The sequence below is a fragment of the Egretta garzetta genome, unplaced genomic scaffold (genome assembly GCF_000687185.1).
Source record: "Egretta garzetta isolate BGI_Z169 unplaced genomic scaffold, ASM68718v1 scaffold593, whole genome shotgun sequence".
Classification (NCBI taxonomy): Eukaryota; Metazoa; Chordata; class Aves; order Pelecaniformes; family Ardeidae; genus Egretta; species Egretta garzetta.
The window spans coordinates 569,210-595,111 of NW_009259106.1; the positions used below are offsets into that span (position 1 = coordinate 569,210).

General features: G+C 36.5%; 2 protein-coding genes across 11 annotated transcripts in view; one reads left to right on the forward strand and one right to left on the reverse strand.

Annotated features, from left to right (window-relative positions):
* Window positions 1-6,442, forward strand: part of LOC104123116 — a 9,027-nt gene extending 2,585 nt beyond the window's left edge. Inside the window, exons 4-8 of one of the 2 annotated variants that reach the window (XM_009635329.2) lie at window positions 1,352-1,374; window positions 2,222-2,367; window positions 2,955-3,055; window positions 3,151-3,252; window positions 3,833-6,156. In XM_009635329.2, coding sequence (XP_009633624.1) covers window positions 1,352-1,374; window positions 2,222-2,367; window positions 2,955-3,055; window positions 3,151-3,252; window positions 3,833-5,620 — 2,160 coding nt within the window. In that variant the 3' untranslated portion in view covers window positions 5,621-6,156. Of the gene's footprint in view, window positions 1-1,351; window positions 1,375-2,221; window positions 2,368-2,954; window positions 3,056-3,150; window positions 3,253-3,832 lie in introns of both variants that reach the window. The other variant, XM_035890891.1, reaches the window with a different exon arrangement.
* Window positions 6,443-8,563: 2,121 nt separating this feature from the next.
* DDX60 (DExD/H-box helicase 60) overlaps window positions 8,564-25,902 on the reverse strand; it is a 46,346-nt gene continuing 29,007 nt past the window's right edge. For 2 of the 9 annotated variants that reach the window (XM_035890882.1, XM_009635330.2), the window contains 12 exons: window positions 24,297-24,441; window positions 22,581-22,733; window positions 21,455-21,559; window positions 19,581-19,781; window positions 18,426-18,530; window positions 16,934-17,072; window positions 16,234-16,355; window positions 14,645-14,792; window positions 12,250-12,392; window positions 11,158-11,309; window positions 9,610-9,672; window positions 8,564-9,499 (listed from right to left, as the gene is read on the reverse strand). In XM_035890882.1, the coding sequence (XP_035746775.1) occupies window positions 9,397-9,499; window positions 9,610-9,672; window positions 11,158-11,309; window positions 12,250-12,392; window positions 14,645-14,792; window positions 16,234-16,355; window positions 16,934-17,072; window positions 18,426-18,530; window positions 19,581-19,781; window positions 21,455-21,559; window positions 22,581-22,733; window positions 24,297-24,441 (1,579 nt within the window). In that variant the 3' untranslated portion in view covers window positions 8,564-9,396. The other 7 variants (XM_035890886.1, XM_035890884.1, XM_035890887.1 and 4 more) reach the window with 7 other exon arrangements.

Genomic DNA, 25,902 nt, shown 5'->3' on the forward strand with positions numbered 1-25,902 from the left:
AAGAGTGGAGCCAGAACCAATAACCTGTCTGTGCTGCACAGTGAAGTACCATGTTGGGATACCTGAGCTATGGTGATTTTACAGATTTTAAAACTTGCTGTAAACTTTGCAGCGAGGTGTGCAATGGAGATAAATCCGCCTATTGAAAGCTAGCTTAGGTACTTATGATATACACTGTACTACGTAGTATGTACACTTCTGTGTATGATACCTTGAAAGTCTTCCTTGTAGTGTTTAAGGGAACTGCGGAGAAAAACACTGTGTGTGATTTAGGCATAAATGCTAGAGGAATGCAAGACAAAAGCTTAATCTTCACTGTTACCTAAGCTAGTGTAGTCATTTTCATCTTGTTCATGTCAACACTGCAGCTGCAGTTACATGGAATTTAGGCAAATGGTGGATATGGGGTAAAGTGCTTAAATAACTACGGAATTTTGTGTTTCCTTAAACTTCAAGGCTTAAGCTTTCCTAAGCAACCGCAGCATATTGCTGTTTTCTGCAGTGGGTCTTTTTGCTGCCTTCAGATAAACGAGAAGTTAAGAAAGTACTTAGATTTTAACTAAATTTCTGGTTACAACTTGTTAAGGAAAATTTCACTTTTACCTGAAGTAAAAGCCACTCCCACTTTGGAAGAAATAGTGACTCCAGTGATTAATACACTTTAAACTTAGCACTTTCCCACCTGCCCCCATAACAGTACACGGCTCTCTTCAGTGAGGTGGGGGGTGGTGGGGGTGGTGGTGTTGTTTTTAAGATTCAGTACAGTGAGATCACCAGGTTTTTATAGGGAAGCAGCTAGGCTGTAATCCAGCCAGTTTTTTACTTTTCACTACCCATTCTTTGGGAGGTGTCACTTGACTGAAGTGCAGTGCACTTCATACTGACATTATCAGGCTGATTTAAAACTAAAAGACAGCTTTTTTTTAATCTCAGTGTAATAGTATCTTGAGAGCAGGTAGCAGAGGCTTCTCTCACCAAGAAATACAAAATAGTCTTTTATTTGAATGTTTACAAATATCAGAACATCTGAAATAGATTAGATAACCATATGGGTCATGATTCATTATTTGAATGCCTTCATTTGTCTCTGAAGGAGTTCTTTTTGTCTTTAACACAAAATACTACAAGATAAATTATTGTCCCAGGCACCCAGGCATACTTTTTTTTTTTTTTTTTACATTTGGATGTTCTTTTATTTTCCACTATTTTTTAATGTTAACAGGTTTATTTCCTATAGTTCTGTGAAATGAAGAAAAGGAGTTCAGTCTCTGAAGTATTTTGATAAAGCAATAGTCTCCTTTTGAAAGTTGGCAAAAAACTCCTATCTTACCAACTTTTGTTTTATTTATAGGTGGCCTGTGGCTTGAATACAAGGTATTTTTTTTTCTTGTTTTATTAGTTCTCTAGTATGACTTTAAGATTAAAAACTAAGAAAATAGTTACTTTGGATATGGTCAGATATAGCAACTTAAAATGAAAATAGTATTTAGTAATTAAGACATTATAATGCTTTCAGATTTTTGGATGCTCCATGTTCCAAATTTTAGGAAATGTATCAAATTTTTGTCACGTACTATCTGGCATTAGAGGTAATTGATCTTTTGAATTGGCTCCCTGACAAAAACTAAGCATAGGAGTTTATTAATACATGGTGATTGGATATTTTTTTGTATATCTTACTTAAACTTAGGAACACTTAAGCATGCCTGGAGCTTTTACAGAAATCTTTAAGTCTAAGGGCATGTATGGAGATGCTGCAGTGTCTTCATTTTTCTGTTTGCAGTGCACATACCCTGTATATTTCTGTCTAAAGATTCTTACATTTCGTATCACTTTTTAAGCAGAGTTTAAGAGAGAATATTGGAAATGGATTTCTTTAAAATATCTTGTGGTTCAGACTAACATTAGCAATGCCCTCTGAAGAAAGTATATAATTTAGATTCAGGCATAGTACACTAAGAAAAGTAAGTGTGTTTTAATCTTTTTGCTGATCTACAGGCAGTACTTCTTGCAATTTTCATTGTTTATGAAACCTAATTCAAGGGAATTGTCAAGTACCAAGTTTTAAGAAAACTTATTGGGACTTACTTTTTCTGCTTTGTTCTTCCTCTTTAGTGATTTCTTTTAAATTTTTTTTTGTATTAGGTTAATTTAGTTGTTGGTATGTGAGCCTTAAGAAAAGTGTTTAAGTTTGGTTTTGTTTGTTTTTTCCCTTTCCCAGAATGAAAACTCAGCTTGACCTGATGAATATAGCATCTAGCTATGAAAAACCACCAGAGTATACTCAAAAGAAGATGGATATCAAACCTGTGGTTAATGAAATCTTGGCTCTGAAGTTAATGCCGGTTAACGTAGGCATTGTTAAAGGTAGGGAAGAAGGACTTAATATAGGGCAAGATTCGGGAAGTCACTCTAGGAACCTGCAGCTTGTGGAACTAATTGCTAATGAACAATCTGCATGGCAAAAGTATGCAAGTGTTCAGAAAGCATCTGATCAACTTAATGAATGATAAATTCATCAAGGTCTTTTAAATGCATTTTATGCATGTGGTTTCTATAAGAGCAGCCGTAGGCTGTATTTTTGGAAGCTGGGGGAAGTATCATTGTAATTTTCCTATACAACCAGTATCGTTGCTATCAGAAGTGTGTTGCTGAACTAGATGGGTATTTGTTGTAGTGTAACATGACCGTTAACTACGCTCTGATTAAATGCTTTTACCTTATAGGAGAAAATATTAGGTTTTGTATCAGGGCAGGCCTCTTCAGGCATTTAGAAAACTTCTTATGCAGTCCTCTTGCTTTATATCACAGAAGTTTTGACAAATACTAGGGTCTCACTTAGGGCAATATACTTTTGTTCTTAATTGGAATCTATATTTAGATGCACAGGAACCTTTCACTATTTTCCGTACTTAATATGCTCTCCATCAGTATTCTTGTATTCTTTCTAATAGATTTACCTTCTCGAGGAAACGAGAACTCAACAAAACCCACTCTATTTAAAAATAACATAAAGCAATGGCAGGACCGGAAGAATATACCCAACACATTTCTTGTAAGTTATTAACTATGGGGCTGCAACACTGTACTACTTTGTTTATTTTGTCTTACCAAAATGAACTACAGTGTCTGCTGCAAAACATTTTTCAGCCTGTGGCAGGACAGGAGGAAGCACTAGCAGATGGTAGCAGGATCTGTACTCGCTTAATGTCAATATCAGAAATGTCAGCGTTTCAAAACATGAGTCATGAGGTATGATTGAACATCTGTTGTAAGTATGGCTGAGTTACTATTTGTTACGACACAACTTTCTAAATAAGCTTTTACAATATTTTTCAGTTTTCTTAGTAGAAAGATACCCTTCCAATTCTTGAATGTAAATCTGACTAGGTTATTAAAGCTGTCAGGATTTTACTCTTTTTCTTTCTTCAGAAAGCTGGAACTTAATCTTACTACTGACTTCAAGTACTTACTTTTACTGTGGCTTTTTGACTCACATATGTAACTTTCTAATCCAAATAAGCCTCTCTATTGCTTATTTGAAGAGGACGTCATCTGCCCGTGTTCTGTTTTCTGACGATAATAGAATTCACTCTTCTAAGAGTACCTAAATTCCTGGTGATTTGACATGAAACTGAATACAGTCTCTTTTTGTTTCCAATTACCTAGTCCATAATGACTTGTATTCTGTTGCCTTCTAGCAGCAATGGAAAAACGTACCATAAATGCTATAGAATAAACAGAAACTTTTCTTAGGATTGTACGTGAGTTTTATAACCTCTGAATCCACAAATGCCGTTTTACTTAACAGAATTCTTTGCTGTAATTGTAGGAGTTACGTTACAAATACTATATGGAACGTCAGAAGCTCACCGATGAGTTGAAGACACAGACTTTACCTGCAAATAAAAAATATAAATTTGTAACTGCTGAGGCTTTGAAGGATAGGTCCTCAGGATCTCCTTTTGTGTCTTTACCTACCAAAGCAAATAACACAGATAAAGTAAAAATGGGAACCCTGCAAAGAGCAGATGTCTTTGAGAGAAGTTTTTCTGGAAGCAGTAATCACAGCATCCCATCCACAAGTATGAACTTTTTGGAAACAAAAAGTGACTTAAAGTTATTTCAGGAGAGAAGTTCCCAGGAAGTAACCACTCCAGCCTTATCAGAAAACTCGAAAGACTTAGTAAGTAAAGAAAAATTGCCAATGCAGGCATCGGCATTTATTGTTTCCAGTGAAATGGACACAAATTCTAGCACTTCATCCGTCTTAAAAGAAGCAGCATCAGTAGCTGTTACTGTTTCAAATTCAGAATTTCTAGATGTTTCTACAGAGAGACTTTCTGCTTTACCTTTTGCTTTCAGTGCATGTAACAACTCATTACCCAGATTTATTAAAGATGCACGTACATTCTCCTTTAAAAAGAAAGACAGGAAAAATGTTTTCCCTCAGTTTTATCTAGGAAAATGTGATCATGTGGATAAAGCCGATGATCAGGATGAAAGCAAACTTAGAAAACACGTTCCTATAACCAAAACCACAGCTTCTGATGCTTCAACCAGTCTGAATTTAGACTCAGCAGAAAGTGAGAAGCCAGATTTTTCGTTTCCCCTTGGTAATCCAGAAAGAGATTGTTTTGCAGGATTGGGAGTCAGCAATTCCTTTAAGGTTTTACCATTATCCTCATTTTTTAGCCAATCTGAGGAGCCATCTGACAAAAATACATCATCTCACATGAGAGAAAAAAAGCTTTTGGCAAAGGAAACTGCAGAATACGGTACACTGAAACCATCTGTCTCATGGGAACAAAAAGCTAATGCCTCAGAATCCATCATGACTGTAGCTTGCAGTACTTCAGAAACCAACTCTGCAGCTGGGGTGGATGATGTCTCAGAGTCCCCCCTTCTCCCCAGTAACTGTGTATTTTCCTTCAGACATAACTGTTTTCAGTTGCCTTCACCAGTATTTTCATTTGGAAGTATTGTCAGAAATACCTCTGATTCACTGACTTCCTCTGTGTTTTTGTCTGGAAATGGTACTGAAAAAATGGAAAAAGAGAAGATGAAACCTCCTGACAAGATACCTCTCGATCTGGGGAAGCCTGTATCTTCAGAGTGTGCAGAGCCTGCTTCTAGACATAGTCAACCAAAATGTGAAGGTTCATTCTTTCCTATGAACTCCTCTAAGAAAGATGAAAGTGCAGAAATGCTTGCTGATAGTAATTCTTCTCATAGTCAGCCTTTGTGTTCAGTTGTCCTTCCTGTTAAATACGAGAATGCATCTTCCACTCAACTTACAGCAACAAAACAAGAAACAAAGGTAAAAGATGAAGAAAGTGAAACTGTTGCTGAAAATAACTGTTCCTGTCCTAGGAGGGAAGATGAACCTGTGACTTTACAGTCTCAGAATGCAGCTTGTTCTGTTCCTGGCGCATGCAGTGATCCATCTTCAGGAGGTTCTGTGCTAACAGTAAATGAGGCAGGAGGGGTGCCGAGCGACAGTGATTCTGACACTGAAGAGCTAAGTCAAACATCTGTCTCTACTGATACCAGCAGTGCATCAGAATATTTTTCTGTTGCTGAAGACAAAGTATCTACTAGAAGAAAATCGGAGACATGAAGAGTGAGTGACATAGAAGATAACTATACTTAAATAAGCTGGAATTAAATAAATGCTACTTAACACATTAAAAAGTGGGGATACCTGTGATTTTTACAGCTGTTATTCTCCCTGATTCTTGCCAATTGAGGTATCTCTGTGTTAGAAACATAACTGCTTATCAGCAAGTACAGCATACTAAAGTGTTTTTATAGTACAAACCCAAACCGAAGAAACAACCAAAAATGTCATGTCTTGTTAAGACTCAAGTATGACTGTATATGCTGCATCTTTAAGAATGCAGACCTTTGGAGAAGTGCTCCTGGGCTATGGGGAGGGGGACAGCGACACAACAACTGAGGTGTCCGAGAAAGCAGGTTTGGTGAAGCCTCGGCAACAGGAAGCAGTGTATCGCTGTTCCGGTACAGCAGCACTTGCACTAGGGTGAAATCAGTGAGAGGGTATTGCCAACAGCGTTCCCTTTGCAGGGAGGCAGGGAGGAGAACCATGGGGCAAATTGAGGATGTTGAAGGGTGTTACTGGAAGTCATTTTGTGTATTCTCCCTCCGGCTGTTTTCTTTTTCTATGATGTATTTAATGTATATTGAAGGTGCAACTTCTAGTGTATTTCAACAGTTTCTCTTACGCTTTTCAAATCGAAACACCACTTCAGTGTTCTTGTTGTACATTGCAGAAGGGGGTCAGCTATGCTTCTGAAATGCTGCCTTTATGAAAAGTAATAGTCAAAACTGATTTTCAGTTCATTCTGGCAACAGTTTGGGAATCAGTGGACAGATACTAACTTGCTGTTTTGATGAAAGCATTAGGAGAATCTAGCTATTAAAACGCAAACATTTCCTTCTAAAAAAGGAAAACAGCACTTCTCACTGTATTAATGATCCAGAACTCACTGAATTTTCAGTACAAAGTGAGGAGAAAAATACCATCTTTTCTAATTTATTAACCATTTTATTGCATCCAAGAGATAATTTTGGTTTAGCTATTAGAATACGTTACAGTAGTACTATTTCAGATTGAAGCTCTATTTCATTTGGTGTTCACTCCAGCAAAAGCTGGTGCCAGATTTTAAATAAGTTGTCAACCTGTAGAATGCAGAATGTTTAATATCCCTTTGGAATTTTTCACCTTTTTTTTTAAATTCCTAAATTATCTTTGTGACTTCATAAGAGAAATATAACTTCAAGATCTGCAAGGCTTGCCAATATACTTACTGTAACAGAATACTTAGAAATACTATTTTTGGTTTAGGAAACATTGATCTGTTTCGAATTAGATTTGTGTTAAATTCTCGGCGTCAGTGTTTCTGTGGCAGTGCATTCCTCTATTAATAGTGCTGAAAATAGTTTCTAGAATTTATAAAACTTAACTAATCTTCCCTTTGCATTATAGTAAGGAAGGTGGTGAAAATTCTCTTCATTGTTAGTTTTATAGTTCTTGATGTTCATCTTTCAAGTCTTAGCATATTTCAGTTTTCTCCTAAGAACTGTTCTGCTTTTATATCTAGACATTCTTGTCATGTTCTTCTGCATGTGTAAGGGAGAAGCATTAAAAAGGTATTAAGTTAAATTACTGGAAGACAAAGCGTGTAGATAACGGCAGAGTGTCATGGATGGAGGTTGCTCTCACTACAATGAAAGCCACAGAAATGGAACAATTTGAGAGACAGAAGGCTGTAGAAAATGTTTTTTTCCTAATGAGTTAGGGTTATTCAGAAACCCCACTGAGTTTCTTAAAATTGCTTATTACTAATGTATCTATCTTCTGTTCATTTCTATTACAGAGTTTCATGAGAGTTTGATAAAGTTATACTTTCAAGCAGATACTTCATCTCTTGGTGAAAAGACACCACTATAGAATTCATAAAGCAAATAAACAGACTACAATACGCTGGTTTTGAAAGCAGAAATGGTTGGTTTGTGGGTTCAATACAGTCCTAGGACTGCTTTTCAAGCATGGCAAGTTGTTGTTTAAGTGTATTACAGCTCAGCATTAAGGCTTTACAGGGGAAATAAATGGTAAGCAGGATGATTTATTTACGATAAGTCACAGTAAAATTACAGTCTACTAAGTTGGTAGAATTACCGATTTGGGTTGGTTTTTTTTTTTAATATTTTCACAAGTTGATTCCTTGGTCATTTTGACTTAATCACTTTGTCATCTTTCACTATTGACTCCTTAGTAAAAGCCATAACAGGAGTGAGGTGCTTTTTATACATGTTATTAAAAGTGGAATGTTGACTGCTGTTACTAATGCTTTGAGACATTATGGTTTTCTGCATATAAAATTAGTACCCTGTGGTAGACCTAATAAGTTTGGTTTTCACCCAGGATTTAATGCTTACTGGTCAAATAACTGAGAACACAATAGCATCAATTTCTGACTTTATTCTTTGGTCAATTAATTGTGTCTTAGCTAAAATAAAAAAAAAAAATTACTCCACTTATATCTGGGAAACATGAACATGGAAAGGTCACTTCTACCCTAGTTGAGGAACAATTCTGCAAGATTTATCTACATAGGGCATGACTTGCCAGACAGGAAAGAATAATTCGAGTAATTTTATTTTCCAAGCAGAGTTTAAACACTTTTCTACCACTGTGTTCTAAGTCTGTTTTGTTTCACACATTAAAAAACTGTAAGGAAAAAAAGAGTTTAAGTCGGTTGATGGTAGCTCAGCAGCACTACCTGACTACATACAGGTTTTGCCCTGGCTATCTCCTAGCAGCACGTTGCACGTAGTTTAACAATGCCTGAAGAGATTTCAAGTCAAGGACTTCATCAGTGATCATTTGATGAACACCAGAGCTAACCGGAAGAAATGGGATTCTGAATTGTCCTTAATGCACATCTTGCTTACCATCAGTAGAGAATAACTTGCATCGTTGTCTCTGTCATCATTATAAAATCATGTGTAGCAATCGAAGCCTAATTTTCTTAGGTTATCTAAACATAATATGTGTGTGTATAATTTTTTCAGACTACAGGTAGACTAAGATGTAGTTTTCAGGAAAATACTACTGAAAACTTTGCTTTTCCCAGCAAAAAAACCCAAGAAAATAGTTAGGAAACATATTTTACTAAATTCAATAGTTTGTATTGCAAGGGACTTTTTGACAAGTATGCTAGAGGTGTCCTGGACCTTTCTGACTCTTAAAGATACAAGAGGTGAAAAATGAAGCAATTCTGCATAAGGCTGGAATATTTTATTAATCAAACTTCATTACACTGATATAAAACACTCTTTATACTTAAAATTTTGTAGTCTAAAACTGCAGCTAGGTTTAAAAGCTTTTATAATGTATCTTTCGTGAAGGTACTACTTCATAACTTAATAGAAACCTTAGAAAATAATTAGACCAATTTATTTACTTGTAATTGCTAAACTTCCTTCACAAATGGGCTGAAAGTTTCCAATGCCATCCTACTGAGAGGCTAATCTCACCAGCTGTCAGAAATGTGACAGTTGTTCAGTGTATTTCTGAGTGCTGTCTTAACATCTATATATTACTGCCTGAAAAAAAAATGCAATCAAAAGATGTACAATTACCTAGTTTTGTAATCTATTAGAAACAATTATTTATTTGACACTGGAGCTGCTAAAATGTCAATGTGTAAAGGTTAATTTTCTAAAGTAAACTTTGTATTACTAAGATTGGATATTACTAAAGCTTCATTATGAAACATAGTTGATAACTCAGAAGTAGTCACTTCCTAATTTAAAAGGCCACTGATCTGTGTGGTAAAGAGTATTATGTACTGCCACTTTTTTTTTTCTTCAGGTAACACGCTTCAGTTTCTCGTCATAGATTTTGCCCAGTTGTTGAAATGCCAGTAGAACATTATCATTTGGATCATCACACAGTTCACTCAGTGATGTTCTGTTTTAAAGAAAAAAAAAAAAAAGACACAAATAAAGCATTGTTTCATTTTAACTTGCTTCAAAGATGAAAATATATTGTATATTAAAAAGCACACAAGTTTACCATACCCAATAGACTTAATGAGGAGTAAAAAATCCTTGAGTGCGTAGTAAGCATCTCCTTCAATTAACCTAACAAAAGAAAAAAAATTCAAATGGACATGCACTATAACATAGTGTTTCACCTTTAATAAACCCTGCCACAGAGGCTGGGTCAGGATGCAGAGAGCATATGCCATGGCCTTGAACACTGACATAACAGTTCATTAGGATTATTCTAGAATAAATAAAAGCTTAAAATAATAATGCTGTAGACACACATGCTTCTATAATTATGCTAAACATATAAAAGACTCGTGAGTGATATCCGGCAAGATAATTTCATTTATTAATATCATCTTGGGTACATGGTTTTCACTGTTTGAATAACCTGTCACAAGCTAAACTAGAATGCTATAGTTCAGACAAATCTCCTGGCTAAATTGAGCAGGAAATAGTGTAAGCTTTCTACACATGATGAAGACCCTGTATTTTGCAAAAAGGACCACTGATTACTGAAAAGCAGCTTAATAAACTCAGTTCCTAGTAATTAAGAATACAACATTAAAAAAAAATTAGTATTGTGTTGAAAATAATAGAATTACAGAATGGTTTGGGCTAGAAGGGACCATTAAAGATGACCTAGTCCAACTCCCCTGCCATGGGCAGGAACATCTTTCACTAGATCAGCTTGATAGAATCAAAGAATCTGTATTTCCTCATCTGTTGATAATGGGGCAAGAGAGAGTAAGATAAAAGATAAAGCTCGAGTTTTGGAAAATCAAGAGCATAAGTGATCCAGGAGGAAAGGAGAGAGGAAGACTGCATGTACCACAGGCTGAGATATGGCAGTGGTCGACCAGTTTGGGCACAGAGTTTTTGATGGGTGGTTGGGTGGTTTTGGTTTTTTTTTTCCATTTAAAGAGATGACAGTATGACTGAATTATCAGGACAAGTTGCTAAATGCTTAGAAAAAATTAGGAAAAGGGTAAGTATTGAGGCAATACTAATACAAACACTGTATTACTGGCAAATATTGCCTTGCTACTGTGAAAGTCAGGTTCCTGTGATGACAGTCTTCCTGTATCAGAAATGAGTTTGTGTTTTGGATGCCTGTATCTTTTAACATTGATCATTAATTCCCCCTTTAATCTGTTTCTGTCTTTATTATTTGACCAAGCTTTTGACATCTCTCTACTACTGTTACCGTCTTCTAGACTACTGCATTGGGCTTCCTCCTCTCAGGGGCTTTTCTGACCTTTATAATTGTAAAAAAAACCTTGATTAAATAAAAACTTCTGAAGAGCCCATCAAAATAACCTGTGTCACTGAAGTCAAGCTTCCCATTTATGGTACTGTTTTGAATACCCAGCTAATACTTTACAGCCATTGCCATTGGACTTTAAGGTAGTATATTGTTTTATTTGCATTAAAACATTTGCCTAATCTAATCATATTTAACAGCTATTCCTTCCCTAAGTTCTGGAGGGAGAATGCTTTAAAACCAAAAAGATGTACTTATGTACCATCTTGTAAACAATGCTGCTGTTTAACCGTATTAAAAATGGTAGTACATACCAGTTATCAGTTGTCAATGCCATCAAGGACCCGTGCTTATAAAAGTCCAGTGCATACGCATTGAGTGGCTGCCTTCTTCCTTGATTATCATACTTGTTCAAATAAAGCAGGGGGCAGTTTCGGGCATTAATTCCAAGGGAACGTAAGACAGCCTAAAAATAAAATAAAATAAAAAAATCTGTTGAATAGCTACTGTGTTTTTGTTTATGTGCTTACTTTGTCAAACCTATACCTCTAAGACCCACAACTGGAAAGTTCCACACTTCTAATTCTGGACCACTGTAAGGACATGTAGGCTGGAGGCACAGGAGAGAGTTTGTTAGTGAAGTGACTTATGCTGCCAGTGCAGCTCTGGGCTGTTCTCAGTAATGTCTTGACTAGGTCACTGGATTTCTCTTCAGTTTTAGATGAGGATTTTTCCTTATGCATAGAACATGTATTCAGACTCACTGATGCTTTGAATGTATTAATCAACCTTAAGCATGGAACGTTTTTAAGGATGAAGGTGAATTCCAAATCCCCAGTTGCAGGAATTTAATTTTTTTCTATTACAGAATTATGAGTCGTGATAATTCCCCAATGCTACAAAGCCCATGTAGAAGACTGCAGGAAAATGCAAGCTGACAGTAAACATGTCAATGGAAATTGCAATTAAGCTAATTCATATGCTACCTAACGTAATCACTGAAATCCTAGTTGAGAAGCAAATGATCAATGCAATACTGCATCCTTTTGCTAGGATCATTCCAGACTACTGTGTGAATGATTCAAAACAAACGAACAAACTCCTGACATGGAGAAAACAAACTGAGGATATGGTTTGAATCTGAAAGTTTAGAGTAATTGACTTGTCTCAGAGTTGAAAGGAACAGAGGCCTTTCAAGAAAGCAAACTATTTACACATTTTTTTTTCCCAAAAAAAAGGTGCTACTCAGTGCTGATTTTTTTTTTTGAGACCTTTCAAATTGTTTCTTCTAAAGAAGGACACTTGCACACAGTGCCATCATATTATACAGAGGCAAGAAGACTGTAATAAAAAAAATTTTTATTGAACTGTAATAAAAATCTGCTCCCCGTGAAAAAATAACTTACTTTATTAATGATCTCCCCATGAAATAGATCGTTATCAACCACTCCAGATAAACATGCAAAAGGTGAGATGGCAGATACACTTTTGGTGTTGTCCATCAAATAAGATGCCAGTTCAGAGCCATGCCAATTCTTAGATGTAAAATCTATACGGGAAGTTTTAAATACAAAGTGAGCTATGCAGACACACGCACCCTTCCAGCAATCTATTATAAAAGTGAGAAATTTTCAGTTCAGTAGATAATAGGAAATAGAGTTAATCTTCTAAACTTAAGTCCTTCTTGATAGATGTTTCTTTTGTTCATAAGAACCTCTACACAACTGATTACAGTATATAAGAAAGAGCTTGCTAGCAGTGAGAGTAAGTGCATCTAAATCCCCCCCTTGCAATTCAAGTGTTTCTCCTTGACTCATCTGTAGCTGAAATTGCTAACAGCATGAAGCTGTGCCAAAAAGAAAGGGACTGTTACTATTAGAGACTTACTTTACCTTCATCTTTTATTCTGTCCTACGTTGAAGAAAACAAGTTATTTTCAACCTGTATTCGCAGGTCACCTTAATAGCTAGACATCTAATGATTTTTATTGCTACCCTCTGGACTCCCCGCCAACATTCTTCTTGAAGTGTGGAGCTCTAAAGAACTAATATTCTAACTGAGGCCCTGTTAGAGCTTAAGTATGTGAAGATTGTCACGTACAAGCACTCTGCTTTATGCAACCCAGGATGAATTCCTGTTTTTACAACAGTATGGCATTTCAGTTGGCTTATGGTCTGCCTGTAACTTCAATCATAGTCTGTAGAAGACCTGTCTGGTTATTTCTAAATATATTTGTACTTTTTATTTTCCTTTTCAAAACAGAAACTTACTCTTTCTTTCCAAATTATCAACGATACTTTCAATCCTTATGCTGCAACCTTTTCTGCTTTGTGTTAGGGTAAGTATGCTGTAGTTAACACTGTTTATGGCATTCATAAAAAAATCTCAGCAGTCTGACACTTTTTTTTGCAGCCTCACCCCAAGTTATGGTAAATAAGTACAAAAGTCTGTACCACCTCTTGAACTTGAACCATATTACATCTTCTATTTAAACAAGAAATTGTACCATTAAAGTAGAATAGGAAATTCAATTTCCACAGCTCACATCCTGGGTAAATTAGCATTAGTAACACTAATATATATAAAGGAATATATATTCTGAAAATGCAAGGCAGCCCATGCTTTGCTCTTCTAATCTGGTATTCCATCATTCTGTGATTTACAGCTCTTCATTTCCTACATTTTTCAGGCAACATATCAAGGTGTGGAGTCCCTCCATTGTTTAAATAAGCAATCTTAAATTGAATATGAAAAAATAGGATTTCACTATAGTGTTGCTAATGTTATACCATTAGGCAGCACTTCCTAGTGCTTTGTACTGGAAATGGAAAACTGCTGTCTATCATCTCAAGTGATACGTAGTATTCAATCTTGTTTTGCATTCACCTTATCTGTTTATCTCGCCCAGTGCCTCACCTTTGTATTAAGTTGACATCCGCTGTATACAAAACTTCCTATGATTCAGGTATCCCCATACTTGATGCTCAAGGTAGATGCTAAGAAAGAGTAGCTTGTAAGGTGATTTGGGCTTTTTTTTTTTTTCATTTGTACACAGCAGAGACTAAAAAAATCACTGCACCAGTATAGGGAAAAAGGATGAATAAACACAGTTATCTGCTATAATTAAAGTGCTTCCTTACTGCACTTTTTGAAAGCATGTTATTTTAGACAAGCTAGGCAATGTTATAGTGGTATATAACGTTGCTTTTATATCTCTCTTCCAGGAAGGAACACAAGATTATGTAGCAGTTAAATATTTTTCACCCAATAGCAATCCATAATGCTTGGTAATTTTACAGTCAAGCCTTTTCATATTGCTTTGGTTATTGGACATCATTTATTGGCATAAGTAACTTAGCTGATTTAACAAATGGTGCAATGTTCTTTAACTTCTTCAATCTTAAGGCTGTTCAGATGTTGAAAATGTAACCTTTGCAAGACTCTGAAAGCAATTCAAGTATCACAGGCACATGAGGATCTACAAATGCATTGATGATTAGATAAAAAGGCTTTTATTCAATAATTACACTTAATATATTTTTTCTTTTGTAAAAAGTTCCCTTTGATTTTTATTTACTCTATAAAATAATTAAAGAATAGTCACTAAAATAATCCTTTTCCTGTACAAAGCTTCTACCATATACAATATAATCTATAATGCTTGTAAAACAAAAATGAAATAGAAATTGTATCTCTCTATTAGCATGTCTGGCCGCCATTTTTTTCTTCACAAAATAAGAATTAACCTTACTTTCAATCAATTTTACAAATTATAAATATGCATTAATTTTCACTTCCTACCTGCCTTCGACATTGGAAGCCTGTATTCTTGTTCAATATCTGCCAGCTTGGCTGTTGTCAGAAGAAAATGAGCAAAATTTTCCTCTACTTTGGTGTTGTACTCTTTTACAGCATTTGCAAAGTCTTGTGGCAGATCTTCCAGAAAGACCTGAAATAACATGCAGTTTATTACTTAATTCAGGTAATTTCTCCAAAAGTGTCAGTTCTACATCGCTGCATACATAAAGTACTAGTACACACATAGAGTATCAGTAGAAGGAAAGAAAGAGTACCGCTCCAAACTTTACCCAACTTGTTGGACTGCCTGACCATCTAGAATTAATGGATCTCAAAGATGAACATGAATTTCATGCAGAAAAAGGCATGGAAGATAAACAATAAGTACAACATTCCTAGATTTTTAGTCACAGAATACTTGGCAAACAGCTCTGTTAAAGATGTTCAGCTAGCTAAAAAGGGACTTTTAAAGGGCTGCCTTTCCCAGACCTTCTTTGCATATCTTGTGTTGCTAGGGGACCTGTTGAACACCAACAGACTGGTGCTTTGCTGCCATTAGCCACAGCAGTCCTGTAATCCCTGCTACAGGACTACCCACTTTTCAGAAATAAATAACATTTTTCTCTTGGAATGCTTGCTGGAAACTGGCCCCATAAGCATCTTCATCTGGAAGAAATTTCCTTTGTTGTTTCAGCCATAGCTGTGTCCTCCAAAATTTTAAGGCTTTGGATAGAAGAGCCAACAGGAGCACATTACAAATGTTTCACTTTCTGCCTGTACACATAGTGGGTTAACTTTGTGTATGACTAATGTTAATGCTCATCCTACTAATATTGCCCCATTTTTGGAGAAATCCCTAAGCCTATGGTGTCACGTACTACAGAGCATGCTGGTGTCCTTCTGGTTCATTGGTATGTGTCACAAAAAGCTGCAGCTCCTTAGATGGAGACAAAATTCTAACAGAGTGAAGATAAGAAAGTAAATTGCCATTTGGAGAAGAGATACTTGAGTTGCATGGTATAAAGAAGTGCTGTGCCATTTGTACTTTTACATTTTGCAATACCATGACAGTAACTACATAATCATCTGTCATCACTAAAACATATTTGAATAATCTGGTACTTTTAATTTAACCTGACAGTCAACTGCTGCTTCTGTGGTTAAATCAAGGCTTCTTTATTTTAATAAAGCAGAGATTTATTTTAATAAGCAGCAATTTCCCTGTAGCCCTCTCTGTGGAGATGGCCATGCTGGAGCAGATATCCACACTGCAGCCTGTGAAGGACCCCACACCAGAGCAGCTGGATGTTTCCTGAAAGAACTACAGCCCATGGAGAGCCCACACTGGAGCATGGGTGACGTGTGAGGAGGAAGGACAAGGAAGGAGCAGCAGAGCGAGCAGTTAAAAGCACTTCATCTTATTTTCTCCCCCATCCTGTTGAGATGAAAGAGAGCGGCTGGGTGGGCAGCTACCTGCTAGCCCACCAGACTACTGTGCATCAATAATGGCATTAGTCCAACTGACAAAAGGAAACAAGTTCACTGAAGCAGTACACAACATAAGTTACAGTAAAGACCAATGCTTTCTCTACCTTTGACTGGCAAAATGTGCGTTTGTATTTCATTGAACAGGGTGGAAGATATTTTCTCCCAAATAGGTTTGCTAGAATGAGCACTAGCTTTTCAAGGACATCTTCTGAGAAGACAGTTGAGCCTATGTCAAAACAGAAAGCACTTGGGTTAAACATGAAAGGGTAAGGAGAAAAAAAATATTTTTTTGCTTAAAATAAACAACCCCTATTCAGGAGTTTGCTTTCCAGCTGCCATTGTCATGACTTATTACATACAAAAGACTCTGGTAGATAACTAAGCAACTAATATGTAGAAATTCTTTTATGTTCACATACTGCAGCATATCTCAGGGCACAGAATGGATTTTACTCATGTAATGAGACATCATTAGTACATTTTTTTAATTTGTCGGTATTCAGAGTGGTCATCCATCTTATTTGCTACATGGCAATTACATCTTGCATTCTCTCCTACCTCATCAGAAAGTTTCACAAACAGAAATTTAGGGGTTTGATACTAGCATTGCCCTACATGTGCCTTTGCTTTCTCAGACAGAAATATAAGCATATGCAGTGTGTGTAGAGGCAGAGGCCAAGGATATGATGAAGGCTAGGCAAGCAAAATGTGGCAGCAGCAAAAAGGCACATAGAAAATTTCAGAACCATTGGAGTTACAGAGCCTGCTATAGACTGCAATTAAGATGCATGGAGTATTATTTACCTTTAATTGGCTGGCACAATTTGTGGAATAAACCTTTCACAAGAAAGCTCACTAAAACAAAATTTGAAGGTTCGTGGTAGTACAAGTGTGTCACAAGTCCAGCAAATCCTCTGGGGTTACCTTCTTGATCCAAGTAACCCTATTTAATTTAAAGCAAACCCACTTAGTTGTGAAAGATGAACTTGGAGATGGCAAAAATATAAAATGGTGGCATTCGGAAGAATAGTCCTTCAACCTAATGCACAGGTACCTATTGAGACCATTCAGCTTCCACTGAAAGGCAAAAAATTGTCCTTAGTGAAAAACAAGTCACCAACTATTTGAGTATTTCCATGGGACATCTTCATCTCCCCATGCAAAGCATAGATCTTGACTTCATAGTTTTAGCGCTGATCTAGATCATGTTGCAAATGAAAATTTCATACAGTTACCAAAGTCAGATTTGATGCGACTTTCACTACAAAAAACTGTTAACCTGAATGTTTGATCACAGCAAGCAGTGATCTGTCAAATCTGTTGCTGCAAGATGTTTGGGTGCTAGAAGCTTATATAGTTTCAAAAAACAATAGGACAAGCTCATGGAATAAAACTCCATCAAAGGCTAGAAATTCCAGCACATCTTCCCTGTCAGAGATCACTCTGCATCACACCCTGTAAGAAAGAAGGGAGCATCCAGAGAATCATATTATTTGGTTGCCCCTTTTTTTTTTAATATGCTTCCCTGGGAAAATTATTGGAGACAGGATACTAGGTGTGTGATCCAGGTTTTGTGCAGTTCTTAGGCTAAGTGTAACTTTTTGGAAATGTTACTAATCTCTCTGTACACTGCCTAGATTCTTTTCAATGGGAGTATCAGACTCCTGGTCTCACATAGAAGGGACACACAGCAGAAGAGGCAGAAATGTTGGTTAGAGCAGAGCAGGACTGGGAAACCTGGGCACGGATGACTTGTTAGTGTCATCACATTATTTGTGCCTCTTACTGCCTGTAGTCCTGGGCTGTAAGCCAAAATGGAGTAATGCATAAAAATTTTCCGAAATGGAATCTATCAAATTGAAATTATTACTATGGAGAGATACACCACTAATTTTCAGTCTTCTCTAAGACCTACTTCCTAAATTTTTGTTAGAGATGTAACTTCTCCCAGCGTTTTGGAAATAATGTCATCCTTAGTATGTTTTAAAACCCTATCATTTCATATGCATGCATCTTCAGATACAATATAAATGCACAACTCTTACTTTCCTAATCAATTTGTAATCATATAGACCATACCATAAGATTTTGCCTATTGAATTTATTCCATAACATAAGTAGCTCAGACTTAACCTCGAACTTAAAACACTCTAATTTTGTGTTTCCTTAAATTTCTTTCTGACAGAAAGAAATAGCCTGATGCTATAGAATATAAAATACACAGGTCTTTAAATGAAACACAATGAGCATCTGTAGATTTCAGAATGACTCTTTATGAAAACAAGTTAAAACCTACCTCTTTGATAAGAAATTGCAAGGAAAACATAAAATAAATTTTTAATATTTCAGCATATCTCTCTCTTCTGAAGGACAACAGTGAGTGCTTCAACACTGACAATGCCTGGTCAAACAAACAGGAAAGAAAAGAAAAAAGCCATTAGAAACCAAGGGAAAGTTGATATTGTAACAAGCAAAGAAATTCAATATGCAGCTTTTATGCTTTTTTTTCATTAATTGGTTTTCAGGGTAAAAATGCTGGGTGGGGATTATGTTGTATTTTTATTTAAATTGAATGCCTAACTCCTGGAAATGCTTGTGAAACAGTCCATCCTCTGTCTGTTAGATGTGTGTGCATTTTCTAAATTTATACTGTGGTCTGTAAATTTAATTACATGAAATTCATATAGAGATCTAAAAGACAAGGGTTTAAATATCATTAAACTAAACCAGGAAGTTTTGAAATTACTTCTTACACTTTAATACCATTTTAATATTTAACACAGAAGTTTACCAATTTACTTTGTTATCTTAAGAAGACATCTGTCTGAATTCATTCAGTGAGTCCTTGAAAGTAAATATCTACACGCTGAAATGGATGTAAAAACCAGACCATCTGGAGGTGAAAGTTCCTTAATAATCACAAAAGGAGGTCTCTGACCGATTCATGGTCATGGGTTGTTTACTTAAATCACTACATTAAATGGTAAGAATAAGAATCCTTTGATTCCAGAGAGTTAGTATGCAGATTTAAACAAGTGAGTAACACACAGAATTTTCTCTTTGTTTCAACTGAGATAGCATTTCATAGCTATCATCCCTATGGAAATGTATGTTCACACATTTTCCTCAAATAAAACTGAAACTTTAAATATCGGAAGACTTTCTGATTCTCCAGGTTAATGCAAATTTTGCATAGAACAAGAGTCAGTAAAAATACATTCCTGGTAGTAGCATTCTTTCTGATGATAATATTTATTGCAAAGAATAAATGCATGAAAATGGACATTACAATACTGTGGATAAGATGGCACAGGTACTAGAAGTGGTATAGCAGAGTATGCAATTCCAGTTGGATGCAGATTGCTTACTTCTGAAGTGCCTAATTTTCTGCTCGTGTTAAGGAGACATTATAATTTAATTAAATTGCTATTAAGCAAAAAAAAAGTTAAACCTTTGCTTTGGCATCTGCTTTGTCGTCAGCCTTTGCGGCGAGCAGCATGAGTCTCAATATTAAGGAAACAGTCAGAGGAAACTGGCCTTTCAGCTGAGGTACGTTGGATTTGATAAGTCTTTCAACTTTGGGCAGTGGGATATCGTAGAAGAACACATTCCCAATCAAATCTTGTCCCCGTCTTCCAGCACGTCCTGACATCTAAGAATATAATATTTAATAATCATATTATTAAAATAATAAAATTATTAATATTTAAATAAAATATACCTAAGTTGTATATACTGGTTCAATCTATACAGTCTTCATAAAGCATTTATGAAGAATTATTAAGATAATGTGTGCAAAATATATTCTACCTCAAATATAGCTGGTTTACAAATGTGGTAGGTTTATTTACTTTTTTTAATATGAACTTCTAAATTTGATAGAAGACCTAAACACTGGTCAGGATACTTACATTCTCTCACATGTCTTTTTAACATTTATATTTCTTTAAGGTAAGTTTTAACTTAATTTATACCTACACACCAGCTTTGTTTTCAAGTTACATTTAGCTCTGAATTATTTCTGGGTAAATTTGGAGCAGAGATAATCTCAGAATGAATAAAGAGCAGAGAATATAATAAAATTATTAATATTTAAATAAAATATACCTAAGTTGTATATACTGGTTCAATCTATACAGTCTTCATAAAGCATTTATGAAGAATTATTAAGATAATGTGTGCAAAATATATTCTACCTCAAATATAGCTGGTTTACAAATGTGGTAGGTTTATTTACTTTTTTTAATATGAACTTCTAAATTTGATAGAAGACCTAAACACTGGTCAGGATACTTACATTCTCTCACATGTCTTTTTAACATTTATATTTCTTTAAGGTAAGTTTTAACTTAATCTATACCTACACACCAGCTTTGTTTTCAAGTTACATTTAGCTCTGAATTATTTCTGGGTAAATTTGGAGCAGAGATAATCTCAGAATGAATAAAGAGCAGAGAATATGAATAAGGAATAAAGAGAAGATGCCTAAGGATGTATTCCCTTGCTTGGATTACCTGTTCTTGGTCAGGTCTATTGTGGGGGCTTGCCCTTGTACCAGATGATGTGACAAAGCTGGAGTCATATAATTTATGTGAGCAGAAGGGAGATACATGTAGGTCTGGCTACTGCACAGATCTGCTCATACTCTGACTCAGAGCTACCTGCCAGGTGATGCCATCAGCTGTATCTGGTCTATATGGCCTCCTGTACCAGCAGCAAACTGGCGGTACTTCATGAAAATACAGGTTTGAAAAGTAGCACAAGAGCAAGAAACAGGGGCTAATGAAGAGGTTAGAGTCTCTCAGCCCACTCACTAAGTTGCACCATTCTGCTTTATTGCATTGGCAACCTCACCTGCACACTGCTGTGTTGCACTGTGTGGAGTGTCATGTCCAAGATGGAAGGAACTCAAATGTCCCATTAATCCAGTCAGCAATCTTTCTTTTCCTCATTACATCCCCACTGTATGTTCTTATAGCATTTTTTCACACATTTGTAAAACCCTGGCTAGAACAAAACACCTTTTGTCTTTCCAGCTCCCGTAAATGAAAGACAAATCTATGTCTTTAACACACTGAGCAATTGTAATACTTTCATTGCTGAAACAGGTCTGTTGACTACATACATTATCTGTGGGCTAGCAGTTCTGAAACATGAGTAAAATCAGCTTAGCTAAAACTATTATTGTCACCAAAATGAACAGCTAAAACTCAGAACATACCCAGAAGTATATGTAAAAGAAAAGACATTTTTCTGAATTCATGTGTGACAACCGTTACGTGTGTATGCTTCTTGTAATAAAAAGTAGGGGTTCTATTTCCATACCTGTCTGTAATTTAGGGCATCTAAGAAGACAGAATCTTCAGCAAAGACAACAGATTTACAAGGCATGTTGATTCCTAGAGCAAGTGTTGAAGTAGCTGTGACTACCTATAAAACATCAAACATATATACCTATTAGAAATGGCCATATCCAATTTTAAAAAAAACAGCTGTAATATCCAAGTTAAATTGAGGGGAAATTTTCATATAGCTAAACTTTAAACTGATTAATTCAATAGACCTATGAACATGCATGAATTTCACTCTTTACTGTAGTTAATATAGCTATTACATACGCATATTAAACTTCTGTATCCTGAAAGTCTAAACCACATCTTTTAGGGAATACAAAGTAAAATAATACTGAAATTGAACACAAATTGAACTATTGCGTGAAGACAGTACAAAATATCATACACCTATAGAGTTCATTTAACTAAAACACATTCAGTTGGCTGCTGTGGTAAAAGACAATTTAAAAAGTTTCTATAAATACATTAGCAACAAAAGGAGAACTAAGGAGAATCCCCATCCTTTATTGGATGCGGGGGGGAAACATTGTGACAAAGGACAAGGAAAAGGCTGAGGTATGTAATGCCTTCTTTGCCTCAGTCTTTAATGGTAAGACCGGTTGTTCTCCAGGTACCCAGCCCTCTGAGCTGGGAGACAGGGATGCAGAGCAGAATGAAGGAGTAGGGAAGCGATCATGCCCCTGTACTCAGCACTGGTGGACCGCACCTCAGATACTGTGTTCTGTTTTGGGCCCCTCGCTACAAGAAGGACACTGAGGTGCTGGAGTGTGTCCAGAGAAGGACAATAAAGCTGGTGAAGGGTCTGGAGCACAAGTCTGATGAGGAGTGACTGAGGGAACTAGTACTGTTTAGTCTGGAGAAAAGAAGGCTCGGGGGAGACCTTATCGCCCTCTACAACTACCTGAAAGGAGGGTGTAGCAAGGTGGGTGTTGGTTTCTTCTCCCAAGTAACAAGCAATAGGATGAGTGGAAACAGCTTCAAGTTGTGCCAGGGGAGGTTTAGATTGGATATTAGGAAAAAATTTTTCACTGAAAGGGTTGTCAAGCATTGGAGAAACTAAAATTTTTTAAAAAAAGAACTGATCCCAATTTACCAACCTTGATATATCCCAGCCTGAAAAGCATCTCTACTACTTGTCTTTCCTTGGTGCTCATAGATCCATGATGATACCCAATGCCCCTCCGTGCCATCTTTTGCTGCAGATAACCTCTTCTCTCAAACCTAAGACGATGAAAAATCTTCCTCAAAGTCTACAAATAAAAGGAGATGTTAAGTATCAACCACAAGCAGGTGTTGTTAATGAAAAAAAGTCTTATCTGCAGAGAAATAGGGTTGTCTATGATATTCAGTGAACCTGAAGTCCACAGTATATAATTGGATGTGTACCACCAGTAGCATTATTATGACAACAAATCCAGGATCTTCAGTACACCTCTATACACTATCAGTTTTTTTCACCTCTTCAATAAATACCATTACAACAATCCTGATTGTCATACCACACAGCTAGATGCAACCAGACATGGCAAGCTTGCATTTCATTACTTTCTTACTTGAAGCATGACCTCATGACCATGTACTATGTGCCACTATCACAGAACAAATTCCTAAGTAGTTACATGAAACTGATACTCTTTTGCTCTTGCTTGTCATCCCTGCTCAGTACCACCATCTCAACTCACTACATAGTTAGAAGCTTCCCTTTCCCAAACTCAGAAATAGCATTGAATTAAGCTTTTTCTGTATTTTCTGAACTTCACTCTACAGCTATGTGCCATCTGTTCCAAATTCCAAGCTACTTCTTCACTGCCTTTACCCATGTGCAACTGTGGGAAGCAATGTGCCTTCCATGCTGGCTGACAGCAGTCCAAAATTGTCATTGGGATCCCAAGTTCCCAGGATAAGGAATCATGAGAATTTTCAAGTTTTGTTCCAATACAAAGAATTTTCCTCTCTTTCAAGACATATCACAATAAGCAGAAAGCATTATCGAGACACTTCATCAAAATTTTGAGCACCTTTTCTCTGAATTAATAAGTATATATCACAATTACTTAATTAAAAAAACCCAACCATGAAAAGACAGCTACACGAGCCACAGTCACATTTCAGGAAGTGTACACCAGAGGGGATCTTTTGGATCAAGGCCTGGTCACCCACTGATGCTGGAAACCACATCATGTAGAACGCTTTGATAAATTATTCCTTAATTATTTATATACAAATATATACATTAATGTTACTGATGAACATCTACAGATTTTCAGTGCTTTTCTCACCTTTTCTTTCCTCAGGGGGCATAACACTGAAGAGCACAGAAAATTTTGCTTTGTGGGAAATAGAACTTTTAGAGCCTAAAATAATTTATTATTGAGTATTTTTACAAGATATGAAGGGCTTAAAAATGTTTTGATAATCACACAAAGGTGCCATATAGTCTATGCTGATGACTCATTCAGAAAAATAGAAGTCTGAGATCTGAATCAACATGTAACAGAACTGTATTACTGATAGTTCATGGAAATAAATTCATTGTAGCATATATCCCAGGACTCCTATCACAAGGACAAGTCAACATCTTTTTATTTGGCAGAATGAAAGTTGTCCATACATCTTAAAAATAAAGTTATCTAAGATTGATACCTGGAATCAAATTTAAATGAAAATACTCAGAATGTTTCATAAAGTCAATGCATACTGTTATGATACAACTGCATCACACATTATATGTGTTTTATGTATTTATGCACAAATTCATGCGTTTTAGACATAGAAAAACTAAACCATGTTATTGTTATCAGTGAATTACTTACATCTTCATCCACCGCTTTAGGATCAGCATAAGTACATGCAGAAGGGATAGCAGTTAGCCTTTTAAGTCTTCCTTCTAACTGTTGTTTTGTAGCCAAAAGATGATCCATGCTTTCCATTTTACTGGAGCTCAACTTTTTGGTATCCCTGTATATAATATACAACTAAAACTATTATTTCTATAATTAACATACCTGTCTTGATTTTAAAATATTCTTTGCGTACTGAAAGATGCAGACTCATTACCTTTTAAACTGTAGGCTCAAGCATACAGGTAAATCTGTTAATGTAAATTTACTGATAATGCTAGCAATTTCCTTTTATCATGGCTTGTATGCAAAACAGCAAGTAATTCTGTGTGAATTAGAGAGGAGGAATTATAGTGATATACAAACATGAAGGAATATGAAGACAACTGCAAGTACCTCATTTAGCAAATGAGTAAGCTAACAAGATTGCACAGTAGAAGAATTAAAACATGAAAGAGAAATGATGGATTTACTGCCAATAATGACATGGACTGTAGCATTCAGAGCAGGATTTGAAGAAGAGAGGAGAGGAAAAACTAGTTAGAGACAGATTTTCAGCCTACTTCAATGTCTAAGTATGTGCCTCATTTCCTACTGGATTTTCAAGTTCTCACTTACTAATACTAAAGTCTGCTAAGTTCTGTCTTCTATTATATTACATCCAAAGGACACACTGTAAATTGTCCTGATTAGCAGGGCAAAACCACGATGCTTTATGTTCCTGACAATCCTGATAACTATACCCATGTTTCATTGCCAAATGCCTTAGAAAAATCCATGCTCTATGATCACAAAATCAAGAAAATTCAAGGTTAAAGGAGAAACAAATACAGTACAATCAAGCAAAAGACTGACAAACATTCAAAGAACATCTCACCAGTCAGGTGAACCCGTACTTCAGAGATCCACCACTGTAACCAGACATGGTGAGGCTGAACTACGAAAAACTTCTCCCGCAGAGGCTGACCCAGCACCAGGGTCAGATGCTAGACTGTTGTGGTGGTTTGACCCTGGCTGGATGACAGGGGCCCATCAAAGCTGCTCTATCACTCCCCTCTAACTGGACAGAGGAGAGAAAAGTAAATCAAAAGGCTCGTGGATCGAGATAAGGACAGGGAGAGATCATTTTATCAGTTACCATCACAGGCAAAACAGACTCAACTTGAAAAAATAATTAATTTATTACCAATCAAAATCAGAGAAGGAGAGGAGAAAAAAACTCCTAGATCTTAAAAACCTTCCCCCCACCCCTCCCTTCTTCTCTGGGCTCAGCTTCACTCCCAGTTCCTCTACCTACTCCCCCCAGCGGCACAGGGGGACGGGAATGGGGGTTGAGGTCAGTTCATCACACGTTATCTCTGCCACCACTTCTTCCTAGGGAGAGGACTCTTCCCCTGCTCCAACGTGGGGTCCCTCTCACGGGAGACAGTCCTCCACGAACTTCTCCAACGTGAGTCCTTCCCACAGGCTACAGTTCTTCACGAACTGCTCCAGCATGGGTCCATAACTTCCATGGGGTGCAGTCCCTCAGGAGCAGACTGCTCCAGCATTGGGTCCCCTGCGGGGTCACAAGTTCTGC